The sequence below is a fragment of the Aptenodytes patagonicus genome, chromosome 3, assembly GCF_965638725.1.
Source record: "Aptenodytes patagonicus chromosome 3, bAptPat1.pri.cur, whole genome shotgun sequence".
NCBI classification, from domain to species: Eukaryota; Metazoa; Chordata; class Aves; order Sphenisciformes; family Spheniscidae; genus Aptenodytes; species Aptenodytes patagonicus.
Window position 1 is genome coordinate 43910406 of NC_134951.1, and position 25466 is coordinate 43935871.

The 25466-nt window shown below is 44.9% G+C and overlaps 1 protein-coding gene across 4 annotated transcripts in view; it reads right to left on the reverse strand.

The window, feature by feature from the left end:
* BACH2 (BACH transcriptional regulator 2) overlaps nt 1-25466 on the reverse strand; it is a 196470-nt gene that overhangs the window by 18585 nt on the left and 152419 nt on the right. For all 4 annotated transcript variants that reach the window (XM_076333234.1, XM_076333235.1, XM_076333236.1 and 1 more), the window contains one exon: nt 1503-3047. In XM_076333234.1, the coding sequence (XP_076189349.1) occupies nt 1503-3047 (1545 nt within the window). The remainder of the gene's footprint in view (nt 1-1502; nt 3048-25466) is intronic.

Genomic DNA, 25466 nt, shown 5'->3' on the forward strand with positions numbered 1-25466 from the left:
GGTTCTGCTGTAGGGCTTCCCAAATAAGGTCTTACGCACAGTATCCCAGGCAGCCATCCAAGGAGACTCCTCTCCCTTCTGCATTGTCCCCAGCTCAGGACATGGCGACAAACAAGAACCATCCTCTCAAAACCACAGGTACAGCATGACAGGGCTTAGGACACCAGAGGCTCCCCAGGCTCTTCAGCTCTTTCTTAGAGCTAGGCAGAAAACCACCCAACTAAAGGAATCATCCATGTTTGTCTGGAAGGTATGTTCCAGAGCCTGGGATGTAGCTAGAATAAGGATTGAGGGATAAAATAAAGTTCACTCTTTTCATCCCTAACCTACAACTAAACCCAACTGGTTCTGTCCTGAGTGCTCACAGCACGTGAACCCCCCAAACTTGCACTTGTTGCTCCCCACGCTGAAGCACAAGCTCTCAGCAGAGCATTTCAGTGTTTAACTAGAGGAGCCAGATACGTGATTTCGCACAGGTGCTCTCCAGGTCATGCCGCTTCCTAATGAAACTCTATTAAAACATCCAGTCTTTTTTCAGTTTCTGGGCTCCACAATGCTTCTCCATGATTTAAGTCTTCCCTCAAACTAGTGACTTCACTCAGACAGTTTATTTGATCATGGTTAGCCGGTTATCACCGCAGCATCTCCAGCTGGCTCATCTCTAGTTTCAAAGCAGGCCCTCTTTCTCCTCCCTCTCACGGGAGAGTTGCACAACAATTATAGCTTGCTCTCCAGTCCCTGACCGTCCCCCTGCCATTCTCCTAACAGTCCTGTAAATTAAAGGATAGCTTCTCTTTGAGACCATTTATGCAATGGCTGCTAGAGGTCACCACCAAACAAAGTGGGGTCACGGGCAGGAAACATCATCTCAGTTGTCACTTAACGGAGGCAAAACCCATTACTTGCATGTGTGACCCCCCCCCCCCCCCCCCGATGACTTGAACACCATTCCTGCAGCCGAGGGTGGCCAGCTATGCAACTGTTGAAGTCATTTCACACCTCTTTCTCCTCCCACTCTGTCTGCCTCCTCTATTCGGGCTGTTAGTGATATGCAGCAGGGGCTCTTGGTGCAGGCTGCCCGATGCCCGGTGCCAGTGAAGGCACAGCTTGAGGTTGCTCAAACACCAGCAGCAACAACAAGTGGAACTAGAACCACCTCGGCAAACTAAGGGTGAGGAACGGTGCTTCGTGCCATGGGTGAAGGAGGGAGGAGGACAGGACAGTGCTAGTAGACTCCTAAGCATGTCAATGCACTCTCATTATTCAGCAGTTTGCTATTGCCCCATACCCAAATTCTGATAAGTGCCAAACACCTCGGAGGTCAAGCAGACCTATTTACGTGAAGTCAACCATGCACACTCAGCTGACGAGGGAATAAATAGAAGTTACTCTTTGGCTCTACAAAGAAAGTGCTGGGGAAATGCCAAGTCATTCAAGAGAATAAAGGAGCGATTAATTGGGTCACAACGACTGCGATATATGTACTTATCTTAAATCCCTACCTCATGCCCTCTGTCTTGCACAGGACATGATTCACTGTCTGCTTCTGAGAATGACCCAGACTCATCGCTGGAGTTTGTTCCATAGGATGGCTCACATTTAATCTGGGCTCGGACTGGGTTGTACAATCCATCCCCCACTACGCCGGGCTCCTGGTGCTCGGGCGCCAGGAATCGGGGGCCTTGGGAGCAAGGGGAAGAGGAGAGCTCACAAAGACGCAGACTGCAGGGAGAGCCGCCACTGCCGTCCTCTGCGTATGAGTAGGAAGAGCACGAGCTGGAGGTCCTGGTTCTGGTTTCCAAAGGAGGAGAGCGAGGGCAAACTTTAATTGGCACCGGACAGCTGGTGTTCGGCCGCATCCTTCCCGGCAAGTGATCAGCTGTCAGTCCGCTGTGCGAATAGGTCTGAGAGCTGGGGAGAGACTGGCTACCGCCAGCCCACAGACCCTTTGGCACAGTCTCAGTGAGGTCTTTGTCCAAGCTGCTCACACCAGAATATGAATGCACCGAAGTGTTTACTTGGTCACAAGCGTTTGAAGAGAATATAACACTCCTCCTGTCCAGCTCCCCTTCTTGCTTACAGAGAGTTTCAAAGCCGGGCCCCCTGAGCGGCGATCCCACTGTGAAGTTGGAAGCATCCTTCTGCATGGCATGGGACTGTCCATAGTTCCCTGTGAAAGGGACGTAATCAGTTTTGTGGTCACCCTGAGTTGTCCCTTTTTCAAAAGGGCATGCTGGACTCCTGCCAAAGTGCTGTTGGGAAGTGCTGGGGAAGCCAACCAAATCTATGCTTTTTGTTCTGTTGAAGAAAGACCGCAAGCAAGAAGGAGAGGACCCACTTTTTGGCCTGTCGACACAAGTGGGGCTTGGCTGTTTCCTGTCCATTTCAACATCCCCTTCTTTATCCCTGATGTCAGGTTCATCTCCAGACAGGCAAAGTGTGATGCTTTCTTCATCGTTCTCTTCATTCTGAGGCTCGCTTTTTATCTGCCCCATAGCAAGTCCTGATTTGAGGCCATTTCCAGAGCTCTCTTCGCTGAATGTGCTTGCAAAACCTGAGGTACTGATGTGTGATGTGTTGTAGACATTCTTGGTACAAGCAAGCTGGTATTTCTTGTATCTGGGGTACCGTGTTACCGCATCTTTGTCCAAATTGTCCTTGCTATCTCTCAGCATGTCAGAGTCAGGCAGCATCCCTTCGCCTTTGTCTGCTCCAGCAACAGTGGTTTCAAAATTGAAGGGCTCTTGGTGCATCCTCTCTCTTGGGCAAGATATTTTTGACGTCTCCGATTCCATCGTCTCCTCCTCGTCTCCATCCGAGTTCTCCTCATCGTGCATGCGCTGACAGGCGGTATCTTTTTTGCACAGGAACAGGCCATCTTCGTTGTTCAGCAGTTGCGTCTGAAGGAAACTGAAGCAGGAGTCCTCCAGGTTGTGCATGCGCAGGAATTCAGCGCAGTGGATGACCTCCTGGATGTTTTCTCTGCTGAGTAACAGCTTAGCAGTGTAGGCAAACTGTAACAATGGACCAAATCCCCTGACAGTGACCTGCAAAAAACAGAGAGGGAAATGGCCAGCGTTACCATCAGCTCCTGCAATCATCCCAAGTCCCTCATCACGTAGTTAGATAACCTAACAGATCTAGCGTCCAGAAATAAATACTGCTCAGTACCAGTTATTTGTCTGCTAGCACTGCTCCCTTTATGCTGCTCCTGTACATCATTGTACAGGTTGAGCTGAGCATTATTTTTCCCAAATATCTCGAAGGCCTATGAACTAAGACTCTGCTGTAATAAAAGACTGAAAAAACAGGCTGGTGTGGACATTGCTAATTCTTGGATAGATCTTATTTTAACTGTGATGCAGCCCACCACCCTGAAAGTACCAATTCAAATTTGATTCTTCTGCCCTGATGGAAGCTCTAGTGAACAGTGGTTTCAAGTTTAAGATACCCCTTAAATATCAAAAGTGTTTTGGGAAGGAAACATTTAATACTATAGAAAAATTCAACAGAAAATATCTTTCTGCCTCCTTATCTTTCTGCCTCTTTCAAGAGCAAACTGGTTCCTCTTTTTCTTCTCAAAGTTTTGCAAGTCATTGCTGAATAAATAATAGGTAAGTACTGACTGCACAGCTCTTTTCTCCATCCCATGGAGATTATTCTCCTCATACTGTTCCTGATTTTAGTGAGTCTAAGGTACAGCTAAGAGGAAAGAAATCCATATTCATTGTTCAAGTGATACAAATCACTCTGAGTCCCACCTCAGATACTTAATTTTCCACCATTTTCTTTGTAGAAAGAGTAACAACTGTTTCCAGGAGAGTGATCTCCAACCAACTGTTCCAGGTCTGAGTTATGCACCACTACTCGTCCTTTTTTCCCATCATACCATCTACGCTATATTTTACATTCACGTCATATATTAAAAAATACACACTTTCTCCCCCCAGATTTTTTACAGTGATATCTTCACATATAACTATCAAATAACTTGCTAAGCCACATGGTAAACTATAGATAGTCTATTTTTTGACGAAAAATGCTCTGGCACTAACTTCTGTTGCATTTTTTCCTCCCAATGGGCAGGAAACAAAGGTACTGGAAAAACTCTACTCTTTATGAAGCAGCGAGAGGCTGCTTCAAAACCAGGGCTCACCATCAAGGATAAAGGTTTCTCCACAAAAAGGAGATTCAGTGGTTTGGCCACTAAGTTGAGATTTGGGAGACCACAACTCAATTTCCCATTGCACCAACCACCTTCTACATGACCCTGGCAAGTCACTTCAGTCTTGATTCACCAAGACACCTTCTTGCCTTGCTTGCAAGTCGTATGCACAAATTTGAGTTCCCTGTGCTTTGCATACCAAGGAAAGACATCTAGATGTGATTCAGAGCAGTCAGACAGCTAAACCAGCCAACAGCAACCACATCTGGCACCTACGTGTGCACCTGCACACCTATGTGAGGTTGGGATGCACAGCCTGCAACCTTTCTCTGGCTGTAGGTGTCTCTGGTAGGTGTTCCCAGCTCAGTTTCTTCTTTTAAAACAAACAAGAAGAGGAAGCACTGCTGTCCCCTTTTCGTAGAATAGCCTAAAGATCAGAAGAAGGACCCAGAAAGTAGGAGACCAGGTCCCTTCCCTAGGCTGTGGGGATTCAAACTCACATTTCCCAACTCCTCAGAAGGATATCCTATCCAGTAGGTATGGGATACCCTCTGAAGGTGAGCTGCTTTTCCCTGTCCTTCCAATTGAATTAACAGCCCTGAGCAAGGAGCTGCTCAAGAGGTCGGTGAGACATCAGACCATGAATTTGTGATGGTCTTATTTGTGATTAGCATAAATCTGAGTGAATAATTTGGTTCATCCCAATGAAAAGCCTATAAATTCCTTACACTGCCTCAGGACCAGTGGTAGAGCTCACAGATTTTTATAGAAAATCCTGTCTTCCAGAAACAAGCCTTTGTTATTCATAGAGCTGCACTTGTGATGCTGGATTATGAAGACAGCACAAGTGGTGCGGACTTTGATGGAGAGAAAAATATTTTAAAACACCTCTAAAATTGCTCCCAATAGCTTTTCCATACATAATATTACTGCTGTATCTGCTATTTTAAGAAAGAGCGCATTTTCATGCACATACTTATGCACTTGCACATTCCCGTTTTACCATATGCCTCTGGTACAGAATTGCCTAGATTTACAGCTGGCTATTAAACCGATCTCTGCTTTATCAGTGTTACACTTTCTGCCTATTTGTTAGATTATCAGCTCACTAAAGGCCTATCTGCATTTTATCTATGCAGCATGATTAACAAAATTGCTCGGGAACTTAATGAGCTACTCGCAGGCCAATGTTTCTCTTTGATAAAATCTTCAGTGTGGGGGCTTACATATTCCTACATATCTTGTAAGCTCCGCAGCAGTGCAGATCTGTAGGAGCAGCCATAAATACTGTCTGGGGTTTTTGGGTCCCTTTTGATGAGGAGGGACTCTGGAGCACAAACCCAGCTCTCCTGGCAGTTGTGTCACTTGGCCACTAGGTGGAATGACTAGAAAGCAAATTAATTTTCTGTGCTGGGCCAGGGTTTCACCTGCCTGTCCTCCCGCTGCAGAGCCTCGGGCTGACTCATACCACCCCACAGCAAGGCTGTCTCCCACACTGACTCAGGTTTTCACTCCCATTAAACCACCGTGATAACAAAGAGCAGCAAGACAGCTGTTACAGATATCCTGCGCTGGATTATCAGAAGCAGAGCCTGAGACTGCGCTGTGGGCTCGCCACGATGCCTGGCAGATGCCTCAAGTGAAGGATGATGTAAACGCTGGTCAAATATGTGCCTTGACTTCGTTACGAGATCTACCCACTTTCACAACTTTCCTCACTCTCACAATCTTCAGATCCAAAGGGGGAAAGTTTCTTTTCAAGCACCCGACTTGTCATTGCCCTCAGGGAGGAATCTCTCAAGTGCCAATGCTTGAAACGGCACAAACAATAACTTTGGTAACAAACGGATGCAAAGCTTGCTGCCAAGTGTGAAAGCCAGTGCAATCTCTGCCGCCTGAAGCTGTCTAAATATTGATTTGGCTCCGGTGGCAGGTCCCCTGCCTCAGCCCCACCAGCTTTGGGACCGCCCACATCTGATGCATTCTGGCAGAAAGGCTGGAATTGAGGCGCTGGAGCGTGGCTGTGAGCACTGCACATTAGGAAAGAAAAGGCTTCGAAGCTGCGTGTATTACCATCACACACGCATTTCTGTAGGAAGAGGTAAGAACAGTCTTTTAAAATGATTTGACCTGACTGATGCATCCCAGTGAAAACAGTTAGTGAAACCAAGTTGATCTGTGTATGCAGAATGAAACAGATTATTTCTCTGATATAACACTCTTCATTTACATGTGAGAGAGACCTTTGTTGGATGGGTAAAACACATGCCAGCAACAATCTCAGTTAATTTTCTTCCCCTACTGTACATAAGATGCCATATGTCCAAGACTTGTTTGCTTTTAAACCTTATTTTCCATGTAAATTAATGTTTAAGTAGGCAGGTCAATTTTTGGGAACCTCCACTGGGCACCTTGTCCAAGCTCATATGCCAAGTCACTGCTTCCCTGCGCTCCAATCATCTGCCTTATTCCAATTTCTACCCATTTCTGTTGTTTAAATGGAATTGGCTGGCTACAAGAAAACCAGGCAGAGAAAAGGTAAAACATACATACAAAACAACAATGCCCATACAGACAAGAAAGGCAAAGCAAAGATCTCAGCTTCTCGGAGGCTTGCTTTCCCTTATCTTTCAAGGCAGGCCAGGAGAGGACTTCTCTTGTGTACTTGGAACATGCCAAACACCCTGCCAAGTCTAAGGATGAATCGCTTTATCTTCTCTTGCTCCTGTCCCCAGCTGGTCTTGTATGCATTAAAACCCTTCTGCACACCTAGTGCACAGAGGACATGGGTACTGCAGCCCTACCTAAGCCACCTGGCACATCTTCTTGCTCTACAGCAATCCAAGAGATCAACCGCTGGGGGTCCATATGCAGCTCCTGCCTCTGCCGTACTGCCACAGGTACACCACGCTCAGCATGTGGTATGGAGGTCTACGTCAATTCAGCGTTGTGGTGATAACAAGCCTGACCACTGCTAAGGTGAATGAAAGAAAGTTCTCCAGCCCTTTATCTGCCACTTGTCTTGAAGATTGAGCTAGCTGAGCCAGGGGACATGTTTTGTATGTCCATGCCCTCATGAGTGTATGATACTGAGGAACGGGCTGGAAATAATGCAATGCTATAATCACCATCAAGAGAGTTGTTAATCAGCATTAGCCATATTGAATTTACCGGCAAAATACAGACAGCAGCCCTGCAGAAAATAAGCATGCAAATCTATTTTAGGTCAGTCTGACACTGCTTTTCTCCTTACAGAGTCCTGTGGAGTGCAATGCTCTGGTTAGTTTTAATTGATTTAAGTGACCAGACTTCCACTACTTCCTTTGGGAGATCATTGCCAGACTCTACTTAAAACCTCCTTGTGAGGAAATCTTCCTTCCCTTATTTTCCTCCATCATCTCTCATTATATTTCCTCGATGCATTCCAGGTAATGCTTCTTCCTTTTGGAGAAATAGTTGTATCGTTGTTATACTCTCTGCCTTCCCTTCTTCTTTCGTTGGTATCGTACCATTAACGAAAAACTGGCTAATTTAAGGAAAACAATATTGATCATGGTCAGATGGGAGAATAAGAAGCTGAGATGAGAGTCAGCAATGAGAAATGCTAGTAAAGAAGGCAGCATTACAGATGCAAATATAGAGTGTTTTTAGCACAGCATTTTTCTAGTACTGGGCACGCACTATTCTAAAATTAGTAGGAGGGTTAGCTCACTTCCACGTTAGGAACATCGTATTTTCGTAAGAGTCTTCTAGGGCAGAAATTCTATTTTAAATGTAGTTGTAGACACACCCACAGGCGCCATGGGAGACACAGCACTGTGGGTGAACTCCCTCTGGCTGCCCGTTGTATCGGGTCTCCTCCATGATGGCCAATCAAGCATGCTGTGGAGGCCTCCACATTGTTTTGAACACATGGGACGTGGCCTCAGAGCACATGCAGAGGTCTGACATTTCTGCGGATGGGCTGGACTCACTGTGTGCTGCAGAGTTCATCAGTGCATGCTCATTAGCTGGCTGCCCAGACTTCCAGATGTCTCAAAATCCCAGACAAATAGACAAAATCCTCCAATTCTGCACAGACAGTATTTCTTACGGGGGGAAAAAAAGGTTATTTCCAAGGGAAACATGGATGTCTGGTAACCCTGCTCCGAATGGCATCTGTATGAAAAGCTGCATCTGGAGCGGGGAAGGTCAACCCCTGCAAAATGCCAGCAAGTCTGAGTTCAATTTAAAGAGGGGAAAAGTGATTAAGGGCAAGGAAAGATCACTGTAAACATGTAGGAATGTAAAACTTGGCAAGGCAGTATCTAAAATGGAGCAAGAGAATGTTTACAGTAATCTGATGCATACTAACATCAAGAACAGCGAAGAATTGTCTAGTTTGCTATGGGGTGCTATTGCTGATTGCAGCAAGAAGAAACTGAAGAAATGAAAATGCACGGATTTTTTCCTGACTCTTAACCTAACAGCGAATTCAGTGAGATCTTGGAAGGCTTTCCAGGGAGGATGATGGATACTTTCTGCCTGAGTACTGCAAAGCAAAACTAACAAAGCACAACCTTGTTCCAGAGAGGTGGGCTTTAATTTGGTAGGCCTTTCCAGGCCTAATTTCCGTGTTAATGGGGGCACAGTACCAATGATCTTCTAGAAAACAGCACCAAAGTTCAACAGCAGATGTGCACGCAACTGTTCCTTTTCAAATACAGCATACCTGGGGCATAGTCAAAGAACAAGCTCATCGGTGGTGGCGGGGGAGGACAGAGCCCTCTCCTGCCCTCTGGGGATACAAGGAGATCTGCAGAACATAGCTGCTAAATCCTACCAAACTGGGGGTAAATTAGATGGTCAGACCTTCAGACCCACTGAGGATGCAGAAGTCCTGACAGAGCAGCACAGGCGTAGATTATTATCTTTATGCATTTGAGTAGTCTTGTTGAAATCAATAGGAGTACTGATGGCTTTTCTGTGAAGCATGCAAGCTGCTCGTAGGATTATGGATTATATTTTTACTATTTTGATTTTCAGGTTAAATTCATCACCAGGCACCTAAAAACAGTTAGAAACCCCTCATCTCTAATCTCCAAACATCGATTTAATTATTAAGCCATTTTGTGGGGAAGGAAGAAAGGAAAATTGAATCAAACCTCACATGCTGAATATCAAATCCCAAACTAAATATTAATTTAAAACAAATGGATAGAAACATAGAAGAAATGCGACTGTTTCTCACAGAACTCAAAATCAATCTGTTATTCGCATACTGTTTTGTAGCGGGCCTGCTGTGGTACCCATTTTGTTAACCTTTCAGTGTTGCTACTGCAGTCTAAAGGCATGTGCAGAGACCTTTTAAATCCATCTCAGCCCTGAGGTTTGTCTAATAAGCCCAAGGATGTAGCAAACAAACCACTACTCACTCGGCCAGCGTGATCCCAACGCTATAACTTATATAATCAAACACATGCTAGAAATAGGAGATAAGATTAGTGACAGTTAACTGCTGCTATTTTTTTCCACAGCCTGAAGAAGGTCTCTGGGATTAAATATTAACTCTAATCTTATTTGCTAAAATTAGCGCACACTGTATTCTTTTTCTTTTACAGCCAATTGCAAGTATAGCGCAGAAGTTATTTTCAGAGTGTAATCTGATAACCAAAATCAGTCACCAAAGCCGTTATTCCATTAAGAGTTAAGAGACTTCCCGGTTATTTACTTAGTTATTTTTACTTGGGATGGTGGAGCCGGGCAGATCCTGTTTTTCCTAGCTTGAGCTTATTTGGTTTTGGAAAACTGTCTGAGAGATTTAAATATATTACTAGGCTCAAACAGGTCAGTCACGTGCAAAATCAACGGTGCTAGATACCACAGTTTGTCCCTACATATGCACAAAGGAAGCCTGCACAGAGTCAGGAATTGTTTTGAAACCGTGATCCTTTTACATAGGGTGGGAACATGCAGGAGGCAGGAAAAAGTCAGAAGAAGAGATGATAAACAGCAGAGTACTTTTGTAAGCCAATGCCATGCCAGTATTTTACCACATTTTCCCCTCTTTAATTTAACAGCATTTAAATGTTCTCTCACCAGCAGCTTACAGATGTATTTCCCCTATCTGCTCATAAAGCCGTGGAACTCCTAAAATGAGTAATCACTCTTCAAAATTCAACTTGGGTGAGAAGCATCAGTTGCAGGTATTTGTATTATCTGGGCTTTTAAACAAGAGAGGAATGTACAAGTCGCTGATGGAGAAGACTGACGAAGAGAGGCCTTTGTTTTCACTCTAAAACCACTTTTTTTAATTAAGCAGATACCCTGCTGGCCCCAGTGTAACATTCTGCCACTTCTGGTAGCGCGTATAGATTTGGGCAGAAGAGTGACCCGAAGTCCAAGTGACAGTCTGGCATCTCCCACATTGCATCACATCACATCACGCATCACAGGGGTGGAAGGCCACCACACTGCCACCACAACAGACACCCCTGGGCACGAATGCACGCCAGGGGAAGGGAGAACCTGGACACACAGCTCCTTTCTTTGAGAGGCTGATTTATCTGTTTTTTTAATTTTTTTTTTTTTTTTTAGCAAAAAGTCCCACTGAAAAAGCTGCCGCCTGCAAAGCCACACCGAGGCCGGGCTAAGGGACATCCCGGTATCTTTCCAGTGCATCCTCCACAACAGCCTCTTGAGGCATCAGGCTGAGAGCTTCAAGGAGATGCTTAACTCCCTTTAGCGGTACTTCTAAGAAAGATGCCACATTGGAAGTGCTCGTCCAATTTCCAATTTTGTGCCTTCGAAAAAAAAAAATGCACAGGTGCCCCCCTCAGCCTTCCCCCTTGAAGTCCCAGCTTTCGTCCAGATGATGAATCTACACCAGAAGCCCTGACTGCCTATGTGACAGTATTTACAAATCGAAGGAGGATACCAAATGACTTCTCATTTTCCTCTCTCTGGCATAACGAACACATCCAGGGGCAGCACTTCAAAGGGCCTCCTCCCTCCCCACTTGAAAGGGAGGGAGAGACCAATATCCCTCAGTGCCCGCAGAGCATCACGATGCTCCCAGGCAGCAGGTGTGACCGCAGGAGGTGAGACAGGGAGGAAGGAGAGATCATTCACACTACACTCGCCTCGAGGATGGGGAGCAATAATTGCAAACCGCATCCATCGCCCCATGAGAAGTGCATGAAGCGCTGATGGCGGGGCAAGTGGCTCGGAATTGATTGCCAAGCATAAAGATGGCGTAAACAGCCTGTGGATAGATGCCCACATTTTTGGTTGTCAGCGTTCGACCGCACGTGCCTTATGGGTGGAGCGCGAGAGTTAAGGCGCCCGCATACCTGGGTTTTTCCAAATCAAATTCACTGCGGTAACGGCCCCAACTTGAAAGCATTCTCAAAAATCCTGGCCCCCAAGCCTGGGGCCAATAATGTCAGATGAACCAAAGGGGGAGACAGAATCAGAAGACATCTAAGATATAAATAAAATAAAATTCAAAGTAATAAAAGTAAAGTAATCTCTGATCCAACTGCAATGCTTATTTTAATCCACAACTTCATGTTTTATTTCATCTCAGTGTTACTGAAGCCCAACTGAAATTCTTTTGACCTTTCAAAAGTGAGATTGGTTTCAAATCAAAACAAAGAATTTACTTTTGGAAATTCTGACAGTATCCCTGGGCATTTTCAGTATCCTTCCCATCCCTGAAGATTTTAAGGGGAAATTGATTTGTTGAATTTGCCACACCTTTCAGAAAATACACTGTTTATTGAGAAGGAAGGTAGAAATCACCAGCCATAAGCCTCAATACTTTGCTGCTGATGCATTTCAGTGCAGGAAACAGCAAGCATCTTTACCAAACATAGATGAATACACTTGCAAAACCGAAATAGGACTGGAAGATCCAGTGCTTTTCCGTAGCAGGGATGCACCGCCCGGATCACATCTACTCCAACCATCAGTCTCTGGCAGACATCCCCTGGCACACCTCGTTAGGTGGCTCTGGCTTTTACCGTCCGCAGTCGTTTGCTGAGCATAAGGGAACATTGGCCTGCACGGCCGCTCCTCCGGGCCACAGCCCGGCACGAGAAGCTCAGCAGCCAAGGGCGGCAGGTCTGCACGGAGGAGAGGGGCTACCGGCGAGGTAGCCGTACTGGCACTGGTACACACCTCCCTCTGCCACCCCACCGTGGAGCAACACCTTCAGCAAAACAGCTCTTGGGCTGGAGCGGGGAACTTCTTACACCCATGCAAGCAAACCTGCCACGTGATACCTGTCAGAGCCCTTATTTTAAAATCTCACTTGGTAACTGGTATTGAAGTCAAACACTAGTTTATTAAACCGTTAAGAGAATACTGCGTGTAATACTATGCATCAAACTGGAGGAATGACAGCTGAAGTGCCACTGTTTGGAGAAAACACCTTAATGAACTTCAGCAGAAGGAGACAAATTTTTCCTAACTAATTACGTGGTTTGGGGAATGTTGTCATTGTTAGAGGCTGCCCAGGGTGCAGTGTTCTGTGGAGAACACAGAAAATTCAAAAGTACGGCCAAGAGGGTACCTGCAGGCAAGCATAGGTGAAAAAGCTTGGAGGAGAACTTTCAGGCTGCTGAGGTCAGACTCCGGGTGGAGGTGTTAGAAAGAAAATTAGAGACAAGGATATTTCAAATAACCTTTTCTCTGAAGGAACAACTCAGCTACGACATGACTGAATCGACAAAGAACACATAAAAACCAGTGGCACTAACTAGCAGTTTATACACTCAGGCATGAACTGGAAGATAAAGCAAAGGGAAATACGGCTGTGATGTCTGGCAGTCTGCAATACATTTGTTTTTCCAATGCAACTTGCACCTTAAGAAACCTGGAATGCAGTAACGAAGGATGACACAGGAGGGTGGATCAGCAGAAACGCTGCCTTCTTTCCTTGGGTGCCCATGCAAGCCATGCTGAAACCAGTGGGGAAGAAATGGGCAGAAACTAACAGATTTTAACCCAAGAGCATCATCAGAATTAAAGTGCAACTGTAATTTAAAATTAAAATCAGTCCCATATTTTTGCAAAAGGAAAACTAAACTGACCCCCAGATTAAAAAAGAAAAAAAAGAAAGTGTTGAACAGTGAGGAGGGGGGAGGAAGGAGTGGGAAAGCTTTCACAGAATATAAATTGTGAGAGAAGAGTCTGTGAAAGATCTGTTTAGGTGCCTATCATGAGCCAAAGCGGGGAGAAAAAGGGAAAACAAAAACCAGTTTAAGAACTTTTAGAATGAAGAAAGAAACTCTAGAAGCCTCCAAGTTACTTTACGAAATATCAAAATAGGCAGAAAATGAAGACGCATGTAGAAATTTGCTAGTTCAGAGGGTGCTTAGAGGAGTGGTTCAGACTTTCTGAAGCTGCAATTAATACACAAGCAAACACAACAATACAGAAAAATTACAAAGACCTGTAAATTACACCAATACTCCTCTTTCCCAAGCATGGCAGAATTTATTTATGTGAATAAACTATATAATACAGTGTACTAAATACACAGTGCATTAAATACACTGTAATTACTATATAAAAACAAGGAATACTTCACAGCAAGGCATCTCACTACAAGCCCTACTATTATACTTCGCGTAGCGTAGGAGAGGAAGAAACAGGCTCTGTCAGATATGATTTAGGAAAACACAAGGCTGCACTCTGAGGAAGAGAACTAAATCAGAAGACAAAGGAGCTGGAGAAGCAGCAGGCTCAGGAGATGGGGCCGGGTAACATCCGATGCAGCTCACGGATGCTCTGCTGTGGTTTCCAGGGGGCTGACGATGCCAGTGCTTCCAGCACTGCCTGTGACCGCGCGCCGGCATGGCACAGCATATAAAATCACTGGCATCCTTACACCGGGGTAGCAGAGAGCACAGCCCAGCAAATACCATAACATTTCAAATCCAGAGACGCTTTTGCTGGGAAGGAACTGAACGTCAAAGGCTTTACTATTGCGCTTCACGAGGTAACCAGGCAATTACAATTATTAACTGGTAGGCTGAAACCCTGTATAAATAACCCGGCTTCCTGTAGGCATTGTATTTTTAAAACAAAACCTACCAAATGCTGCATTTGTTCCAGTTTTCCTTTCCCTCCTCCCCCGCCTTGCCTTTTAATTTCTGGTATTTGGACATGCAATTTTTCTGAGTTCACCTCATTTTTGTTCTTGTGTGGCTACTAACAGATCTGAGGATTATGGTGGCTTTTGTTCCACTGCTTGGCGTTCACATTTCATCAGTGACGTCCACTCAGCTCAGCAAAGCAGGTTTGCAAGGAGAACCAGCCACTGCTGAGCTGGCCAAGCTGGTCCCCTCCCGTCCTCCACGAGAAGCAGTTAACTCTTCCTGTGGTGGCCCAAAAGGTTAGCTAGGCTCTATAAATCCCACCAGAAAAAATGGGAGGCATTTGCCTTCTTGCAGAGATTTCATGTCTGCTGCGAGCAAAGGTAAATAGCTCTTTTAGTCCCTAAAGGAGCACAGCCTCAACAGGAGCACCCCGCAGCAAAGTGGTCGAAGGCAGGGAAGGACGGGAAGGATGGGCAACGGCATCCCAGCACAGCCACAACCCTGCGCCCAGCTCCAGGCTGTCCCCAAGGAATTTACTTCCCCCTTTCTGCTTCATATGTGAGATTTTTAAGATCTACCCAGAAAGTGAGGGGTAGAAAATGCCATCTACCCTAGGAGCCCTAGAAATACTCTCCACGTAGAAAAATGATGGCATTTCCAGCTTGACATGTGACTTCCCTGTCCTGGGAGGGTGGAAGTCGGGACTTTACAGCTATTTGTGTGTGTGTGTGTCTACATATGCTCACGTGCACCCACGCATACTAGTGTGAGAAAGAGACTAGAGAACATGAACGTGTGTGAAAGGGACTGAATTAGCCCCATCTGCTCCAAAAAGATCATTTTCTCCTTGAATTTCTATTACCGTCGTATCATTGCCACACTAGAGTGCTTCTAAAAGGCTATAGCTCTGGCAGCCAGCATCATTACAGCTGCTCAGATTATTAACAGTATAAATAAACTCTCAGAGACATTACTAAGAAAATATTAACTACAATTATCACTGTCTGATAAAATAACGAAGTGAAGTGTTATTCTGCTGCCTCAGTCACTAGTGCGCATTTATGTGTGCTGTGAGTAATGAAAAACAGTTTATTTGCATACTGAATCATCCTGGAATTGGTTCTTGCTATTTTATTTTATTTATTTTTCTAAAGATCAAGCAGCACAGGCTGAAGCTCTATGTTTGCAGAATTCAGTGTACCCCGGCTCCTTTCCCGCCGTACATAATCCCATTAATTCCAAGTGAACAGAAAGCCGTGCCTGTAGCCATGCACACGTCTGTTGGAGGAGGGAGACGGGGCAGTGTGCAAGCTACCAGCAGCAACTTTAAAACCTCCTGATGGACTTTTATTCTTGGGCCTTGTTGCTTTTTCTCCTTAGACGAGGAGCAAGGGCCCACACGATGTCAATGCCATGTTTGCCGCATGGATCCTCCTTGCCTTCGCCTCCTCCACTGGCCTGCACTGCTTTGGCTTTGTGAGCTCGTTTTCTCTCACATTTCCTAGTGATACTCCCGAGTCCTGTCCTTTCTTGACAGCAGTGGGAAAATCGGGTTTGTTTTCTAATTAACAGAAGTTATTACTTCCCTGCAAGCATGGGAAAAAGAGTTCTTAATCGCTTGGAGAGCAGGAGTCGGGAGCAAGGAGCCTCTCGCCCCATGTCCCCGGGCCGGGCTCCAGCCCCTGCACCCGAGCAACACCCTCCTCAGCAGTTGGAGGTTGTAGGTCGGCCTTTGGATGTCATCATCTATTCATTAATGGAGCTCATTAAAATGAGGAGAAATAAGCTACCTGGGCCTGAAAACACTCACTGCAGGGCAGACATGATGCTGAAGCTCCAGCTCAGGCGGCCCATTCTCACAGCCACAATCTGGGACAGGCCACCCTCTTTCGAGCCGGGCCCTGTGGATTAGTAACCACCCAACCCTAATTAAAGATGTCTTCCCAGGAAAGCTCCAAGTAAAGCCCCTGCTTTGTTCAGCTCTTCCCTACCAAGCCACTGCAACAGACCCGACCACTGGCGGGGAGGGACACAAGTAAAGGCCTGGGGCAGGCTGCCGGCATGGAAGCGGTGTGGGCCGCACCCAGTGTTTGCTGGCCCGAACCCCCAGTGTTGAGGGCAGCCGACACTGCCTGAACGCAACGGATGCGAAAGCGACATTTTCTCTGTCTGGGCTTGGGGGGAAGTTGATGGTTCAGGGTGACGGCAGGGTGACATGGTTGGCACGAGGCACGTTATTAAGCTGAATACGCGAGCTGGGCCGTTTCTGCCTGAGCATGCGAGGCCGGCCCAGGGTGAGAGCGTCTGTCAAAGTCCTGGGGAAAGGGCCGCATCTCAGCCAGGTACGAAGGAAAATTAGAAAGATGACAGACAGGGGCAGCAGCAACTAAATGCAACCAGAAAGGAAGGCAAAAATGCAATGCTGAGTGAGAGAAAGGGGAAGGGGGCATTTTCTAAAATAGCCTCCTTCAATCTAGGCCAGAAAAATTCTGTGCTGTACAGAGCTGTTTTTATCCCACTGCCCTTTTTCTGTGCTCTCTTTCATCATTTCTCCAGCATCTCATGCTCCCTGCCTGGTCCCTTTTCCTCATTTACAAGACTTTTGTTCCACCAACCCCCCTTTCTGCGCTTATTGCCAGCTCCGAGCGGCTGGCCGCAGTGTTTTCCACCTTTCGTTTTCCACTTGGAACCCCCACCCCCACCCTGGGGCTCTCGTCGCCCACATCGGTATGGCAGTGACAGAAGAAGAAATGCGGGGTGCGGAGACAGGAGGGAACGTTGTCCTGCCATGTCCTCCTCTGCCAGCTGCAGGGGAAGGACAGCTTGGAGAAGGAGATCTTCTCCCTCCATACAAATCACTGCTAGGATGGACCTCCGCTCCTGGGAGGGGAAGAGTCGAGCCACAGCCTTCCCTGCTGTTTTCCCTCCAGCATCCTCCCTCTCCTCATTCTCAGCAGTTGGCCTCTTCTGGCCACTGAAGCAGGTTAGACGTGGCTTGCCCTGAATAAGTCATCTACATTAATTTTTTCTCTTTAATTAAAGAGTTCTTCTGTGAAACAATTTGAGAACTTCTTTGCTAAGGGAAAGAAACCAATGCATTGTTCCACACATATTTACAAAGACAAACATGCTCTCTCCAAATGAATTTTGTTCCCCAAAAAGTCCCTATGGAAGGCAAAATAGAGAGAATGGTAAAGGATTCGCTGAAGAAGAACTGAAGTTCATTTTAAATCAGTGTACCATGTACAAATGCTGTCTTACAAATAGGATTATTTAATTTAAACCTTAGATCTGTCAAGTTCCATTACTTCAAATGGAGCCTATCGTTTCTTGACTTCATTATAAATCAGGATTATATTACAATTTATGTTAGGTAAAGTCACTGCTTCGATAGGAGGCAGTGAAAAAAAATTACATGGCAGTCAGTATATAGAGCAAAGTCATTGCACTGTTCTTGAAAGGCAAAAAGTCATCTTGCTAAATGAGGGTCTGAGCTGTCCTGTACCAAGACTGTTCCTAATAAATAAAAGACCTCTGGGAAAAGTGCTGAGCATACGCTGGATCTATTTTCAGCTTGCATCAGCAGCTGCTGCCCCTGGGATCGCATCTTTGCTCATACCCTACACCATATGTAATCACTCCAGTGCTGCAACCAGTAAGATAATGAAAGAGCATGGCATAAATCTATACTTGAGTGGAATGCTAAATGAGAAAAATAATACAAAAAAGGGGGAAATAAACCACATTTTCAAGTCATTAGGAAGAAAGACTTTGACATATGAAGTGTTGCAACCATTAATAGCACTTATCATATAGAGTGGAGACAAAGAGACAAATTAATCAAACTGACAGAACTGGGACATTTTATGCTAATGCAGGCTCCTGGGTTTTCATTTGTATTCCTCTGTGTCTGGAAAACTGATACCATTACAGGGCAGGAAATTGCATGAATAACATGCAACAGATCATAAAAATTCACACACCAAGTGCAGAAACACTGCCAAAAGCACTGTAAAAACAAGGCTAGAGACCTCAACAGAGGAACTACCAACAGCTAATGAATGCAAATAAGTACAGGAATATTTCCCATCCACGCATAACAATGAGACATAGGCTGTGACTCCGCAGTCTCCAATAACGTAGGTAAAATAAAGCCTGGAGAGCGAACACGCAGATAGGTGGGGGGAACTGCTGGCCAAACCAGGGTCTGAATTTGTTTGCAGTATTGCAGCCAGCAGTTTAAAGCCACTGGGGAACTGGCATAGCCAAGTGCCGCCTCTGTCTAAACGTATCGCTACGTTAGATTGAACTTAATGTTTCAGGTAGAAGAGAAAGGGGGAGGAGGATGAAAGAGAAAATAAAACAGAGCCACAAAACAGCACATAGTCACACAAAGCAAAAATCCCCTCGCCCGTGTGCAAATCCACAGCATGCAGTAAAAACCCTCGCAGATAAAGACATCTTAAACATCATTTGTTTGGGAAATACAAAACACACTTGCTGTCCAAAGCCACAGCCGTGTTGTAAGGGCCAGGAAATGGCAAGAACTACAAGAATGCTGGGCAGGGCACGGTGCAACACAGGATCTTGCCAAGGTTACTTCATTTGCCGTAAAGGCTTCTCAAGGACCTTTAAAAAACCTTGGCAAAACAGCGCACTGGTGAAGTGCAGAGAGCTCATCAGCCATATAAACACCAAATGACAAATACGTTCACTCAATGGGCAGCCATGGCATTTTTTATCGCGCTCTGTTTTTTAAAAAAGTGATGCTTCCCCCTTGTACAGTAGCTACCGTACAAACTAAGGCGAGGACTAACTCTGGGGGGTAAAAGGAGTAAAGCTGATACCTTTTGGAGCTGCATCATTTCCAGCACTGCTCTCACCTTCCCCAGAATAGAATGATACACAGCTGATAGGATTGAGCATGAGCATTTATGTGCCAATACTACATGCATAAAGAGGGTGAGGAAATGCCGGCCTGTCCAGGGGTGGCTGCTATCCTGAAAAGTGAGTAGAGTTCAAGTCCTTCCCGCATTTGGTGCTGGAGGACCCCGTGTTCAAAGGTGGTAGGACAGAAGCTGTTTTACCCCAGCAGAGATGGGCATGGGGAGCACACAATACAGAGCCCAGCTCTCCATCCGCTCTCCAGCAGACCGCTGTGGAGGTTTTACAGAGTTTTAGCCATGTGAACAGGGTTTATCACCAAACCTCAAAATCTCTTTCTGTTCCTTCGATCACTACTAGAGTCTCAACAGGGTGCTTGGCATGGCACCAAAAACTGGCACGCACACACAAAAGCAAGCTGGTCCAAAAGCTTTCCAAAGACAATGATGGTGTGACCTTTTTTCTAAGGGAAGAAATTAGAAACAGGCATTCATTGACTCCTGTAAACATACATCCATCTGACAGACGGACAAGGGTTGCAAGCTGCAAATGGAACGACTTTGTCCCTTCCCTTAAATAAAAAGATAGCACAGACAATTAGTCACAAAAGGCCTCATGAAAACCTTGGCTTTAAGAAATTTTAATATCGGGAGGGAAATAATTTGGTCGAATAGTTATACTGATGTTGATTTCTTCTGCTGTTAACAATAGCAGTGACACCTTTGAAGTCTCTCAAGAACACATATGACACCTGACCCTTTCTTTTTGTCTACCCTCAATCAGAGCAGTTTGGGAAAAGAAAAGCGTAGTTAAGAGTAAAACATCCATTCCTGAAAGAGAATATTTAGAGAGGTCTTTACTACCACCTTACCATTCAACCAAGAGGTAGAAAGCACAATGACAAGAAATGACCATGAATTCTCACACTCCTTTAGCTATGCAATTCCTCTTCAGAAAACCAGTTTCAGAACCGGACTGTAACCTCACCAAATAATTCAGAGTAAAACTGTATCTGAGAACTAAGCTGAGGGTCCAAGAGTAGATGATGCACAGTCTGGGCCCCCGAGGCTGGGATTGACTTGAAGCTCTCCGAGCTCGCTATGAAGAGCAGCTCACGGTGTGCAGTGCCCGTCTGCTCTACAGAGCTTCTTGGAGGAGGTCCAGCACAGGAGCCCTGACAGCGGCTCTTGGTAGGGTCACCTCAGCTGTGCACCACCAGCTGAAGACAGAGGCCAGAACGTGATCAAATGCTTGTTCTTAACAATTTACCTGCCTATGCCCTCTCAACGGAGGTTTCCAATTGGAAAGTTCATGCATAATACTGAAATAAATCCCGTAAGAGAAGGATTAGGCTCATCTTTGAAAAGGAAGCAAAACTAAACCAAGCCTGAGGTAGCTCTTACTGGGAGTTCTTCTCAGTCCTCCAACTGCAAGATACATTGAAGGGAAAGAAGAAAAGGAGTTATTGATTTAAAGGTTTCTGCCACTACTGAAAGCAACTCTTTCTGCTTTCTACTACTATGACAACTTTGTAGATGCGAACAAGTTTCTTTGTAGAATGCCCCAATGCCTTTATATGTCATGGACACCTCTTCATTCTTCACTTCCTTGGACAATGGTATAGATATTATTTGTCCTCAATGGCTACTGCCTATATAAACCGGGCAAAAATGACAAGGATAGATGGCTCTTACAAAAGACAGGCAACTCTCTAATTTTTGTGCCTTGCATTTGACAAATTAATTCAGACATTCAAAACAGAGCCTTGGTTTGATGTGTCCAGTCTCCTGAAAACTAACAAGTTCAAGGAATAGACAGAAGCTGCTTGATTTGGCTTTATGTCCAGACAAAAACGCCATATGCAGAAAGCCATCCATGGGGGAACATGGAAATCTGCAGTCAGATAAAAATAAGGTTAAAAAATAGTTCAATTCAACAGGCAGACGGAATGGCTGGAGACCCATCCACCTCAAGTCCAGCTTCCCCTTCCGGAAGCAGAAATGAGCACTAGTCCTCTGTGGAAAGCAGAAGGGAAGTTGTCAGGATTTGTCTTTCCCCAGCTTTTTCCTGTCTTGAAAGGTTACTGGCTCCAACCCTGTCCTTTGAAAGAAACAGGAAATAACTTGAGCTTATTTTGTTTTTACTTGACCAAGAATCCCCTTGACAGGGAAATTTTCTCTGAAGGCTGCCTGTGTATCTGGAGAGAGAGGTGGCTAAGCACGTTGTACTACTGCTGTGTGGTCAGAGATGGAAAGATATTTTGCTTTCAGAGTTGTTTAAGACTTGTTTCTTACTAGCTGCAGGCCCTTGAAACAGAGGACCACAGGCCTGAATTTCAAAGGTAAACAAAAACCCAACACATTTCCCAGAAGCAAAAGCTTTACACAGACAAAAGGTAGCCTCAGCCTCCTAGCTGACAGTCTGACGAAAATCCCAGACCACTTCATCAAAAACATTTTTCCTGAAACTGAGAACTGCACTGGTAAAGTTTGCATGGACAATTTTTTCCTTTAAATCTACTCTTTTTACCTTGAAACACTACCACAGACTGCATCCACACCCATTCTGGGAACATAGAGTAAGAGGTATATGCACAGACTAGGCAACTTGGTCCTATCACAATTCAAAGCAAGCAAACTTCAAGTAAAATATTATGAAGTGTTGGACTGGATGCCCACACCTCTTCAAACTATTAGCATTGTTCAGGTCCACTTCTGGGTCAATCCATTTATTTGGATAGTCTCCTTTCTATTTTACTACCCTGACAAACACACCTCAGCCCTGGCCTCGGGAAGTACATCTGACACCGCAGGAGCAGAAGGAAGCACTGAGAATACAATGCTGCTGCTGAATCCATCCTGTGTCACACCTGCCAAACCTCTCTGCGCTTCTTACAGTAAGTCTGTACACTTCCATTTCTCTAAAGTGTTGTTCTGAAATGATGAGCAGCTGCTGTAGGGAATGATGTGGCGCACATGCCTTACCAAACCCAAATGCATATTCAACTAAATATGGTTGCTTCAACACCAAAACAAAGGTGCCTGGTTTTTGGGGACCTGAAAACCCACAGCTGCCACCTGCCAAGACTGAATAGCTCTCAGTGGAAGAGATCAAGTCGTGTTAGGTACTTACCTGCCTATTGTTTGAGACAGATGGGATGTCCAAAAGCTACAATAATACAGGAAAAAGTTTTCAAATCTTGCTCTGAGTATCAAGATTTTCTTTTTTAAATTAAGACTTTCTTTTTGAACCTGGGTCTGCAACAGCTCTGTCACTTAGGCAAAAATTCCTAAATAAGCATCCTCAAAGTGCCCCAGTCTCCTGGTAAGGGACTGAAAGTCTTTGTAGTGTTTCACAGACTCTTTCTGACCTGTTCCACGCCTCCAAGTCTACTTTCCTCTTGGATGTGGTAGTCTCAGCAGCTCTTATCGATGGCAGTGCACAGGACCTCAGGGGTGATGCAGGAAGAGCGGGCAGAGGACACAGGGTAGAGCCCGTCCGTCACCCAGGACCAATCGGCCAGATAAGGCAGCGAGAGGCTCCATCCTACCCCATTCATCTTGAGAAATGCTGCAACTAGTCTGAAAATCCCCTCAATGCCTCCTGCATGCTTAAAAGATACAGAGGGAAGAAAATGAGATTGAAACTCTGGCTGAGGAGTGATAAGCTGGAAGCTCTGAGTTCAGATACACGGGCTGCTCTGGGACAAGCAGCTGTGCCAGCTGTGGGTCAGTCTGTTCACCTCCATGTGAAGTAATGTGAATCAGAGAGTTTAGAGAGAGGTAAACATAGCCGAGTGGTTCACACAAGGTGATTTAATCATCACTGACCTGATGCACAGACCTGTGCTGTAATTCCTATCTGATGCATCAGCTTCTACCCCAGCATTCACAGAGCGGTGATGACAGTGTTTTATTTGTTCACAAAAGACCTCAAAAATCTACTGCTGAAGGTTTTATGTTACCATTATTTAACTTCAGAGCTGATACCTCTCAATTCCAGCTGTTTGGTGACACCTTGTTTATATATTGGTTTTACTGAAAGTGCTAGTACCGATTCTCTGCCGTTCTCAGCCCAGCTATGGCTATTTTAACTGCGGACCCCCTGGCTAGCAGCAGTCCCTGGGTCACGGCAAGAAATTCCCGGTGCCATTTCAGTTACGAATTGACCTTCTCTTCTCCACAAAGTCTTCTAAAGCCTCCGTCACTGGCTCTTAAGTGACCCAAAAGATGCATCGTGCAAACTTTAAGCAAAAAAAAAAAAAATCGCAAAATACAAAACAAAAATTGAAAAAAGAAAAGATTTCAACTACTTCTGTGTGCGGGAAACAGACAGTTGCACTTAACCGCACACTTTGATGCCATCTGCTCTTATAAGGTCAGATTAAGCAAAGTGAAGGACAGAAAGGTTTATTAGCAAATCTGATCCATGTTATCTTAGGATCTTAAATTCCACTCAACTATATCTGTACTGAGCACCAAACTTCTTCAAGGGCTGTCTAAAGCTTGTCCCTATCCAAGGCCATTTGCCTTACAGTTATGAAACAACGTGCAGTCATACACATCACTGAGCAGTTTGTTGCTAAAAACACATGCCAAATTTTTCAGTTTATTTTAATTTGGCTTCAAAACAGCTGCCAGTGGCTCTCATGATATCTTTCCCCAGTAAATTAAAACATGCTTCCTAGAGATATGCCTGATACTTTCTTTTCATTTAAGTCTTTAAACAACCACCCAAGCCTCCTCTCAAGCTCTTTCAGCGAAATTAAATTTCAATTTTAAAACAAACCAAGCCTGGGCTAGATGGATCTGTAGTTTGACCATGTACAGCTGCTCCTATTTATTTATTTTATTAAAGTAAATAAAGTGCCCAAGGACACAGCTTTTAGTAGTGTTAGACTGCACTAGGACTCAGAGGTGTTTGCTGGCGGTCTCCCATCAAAGTGGGACAGATGAAAATGCAGCACTGCACAAAAGTCCTGGAATAAACCAGCCATTTCTCCCTTCAGAGCTTGCATCGAACACGTAACAGAAAGTGTGTCTACTTGTTCCTCTAAAAAACCCAGCAGCCTGCCCATAAAATTCACAAAGAGCACAAACATCATTCCCAAATCCTAGTATGATTCAATTGCCTTCTGCTCACCTAAAACCCATATTTCACTTCCAAATTGAACCATACTTCCTAGCCTTAATGTTTGTTGACTGCTGCAATGCATCATTTGACTACATGCCATATTCCACCCCATAACATGCTCAATTTCAGTGGTAGCTGAAAAGACTGACATTAATCACCGGGGAATCCTTGTCAGAAAGTGCTGTACGGAGATAAAACCTTATCTTCTTTGGGTCTTGGGAACACTAACGAAACAAAGCTTCATACTGGGATCAGAAAGTACCTTACAGGTTGTGGTCTCTGATGTGGTGAAGCTGAGGGATGTCTTATCTGGGCCTTATCTGTCTGTTTATTCAAATGGCAAATGCTTAGCCTGTATTTCTGGACTCTTAAAAGAGCAGGTACTTAGTTTACCAGCATTGAAGAAATTCAAAGCTTTTTTAGAGGGAGAAAAAGCAAAGGTAAGAGAATCAAAGGTGGAGAGGGAGGAGAGGAGGAGATCTCTCAGCCTACAGGGCCAGAGGGCTCACAGTGTTGAGGTGCAGTCATGGCTCAGCAGCCTCATTTTCATTCATGCCCACATATATATTTGAATAGAGCAAAAAAACCCCCAAATTAAAAAAAAAAAACCAACAAAATACACCTCTTGTTATACATGCTTATTGCTTCTGCTTATGCCCTTAGCATAGTCTACCTCTAGGACTTACTCTTCAGGACATCTTTTACATTTTAGATTGTGTTTGTCATGTTTGAGCGGCAACGTTTCCACACTGCAAACTGCCTTTTCAATAGCGAGTGCAATCACAGTCAATCAGCCCAATTTAGCACTAGCAGCAGGCAGGAGTCTAACAAAGGCAACGAAATTGAGTCCACTTATCGTGGTGGTGAATTTCATTCTGCGCATTCATCTCCATATCCCCTTCGACAGTACATTTTTATATGCTTACTCGAATAAATAAATAAATAGTACAACTACCGCCAAAGGGAGGGTAAAGGAGTTACTGCAAGATTTTCTCCCCTTAACATGCATGTATGCATGGCTTTTGTTTTGCTTTTTTAAGCCTAGCTCTCCTCACAACACAACAGAGATGTATTTCACTTTTGTCCACTGGAAAAGATCAGAGAATAATTATCAATAGCAAGGCAGCCCTCATCAGAAAATAATGGAAGTTACACCATGCGGAATGAAAAGTATGCAGCTAGTTTCCTCATCATACTTG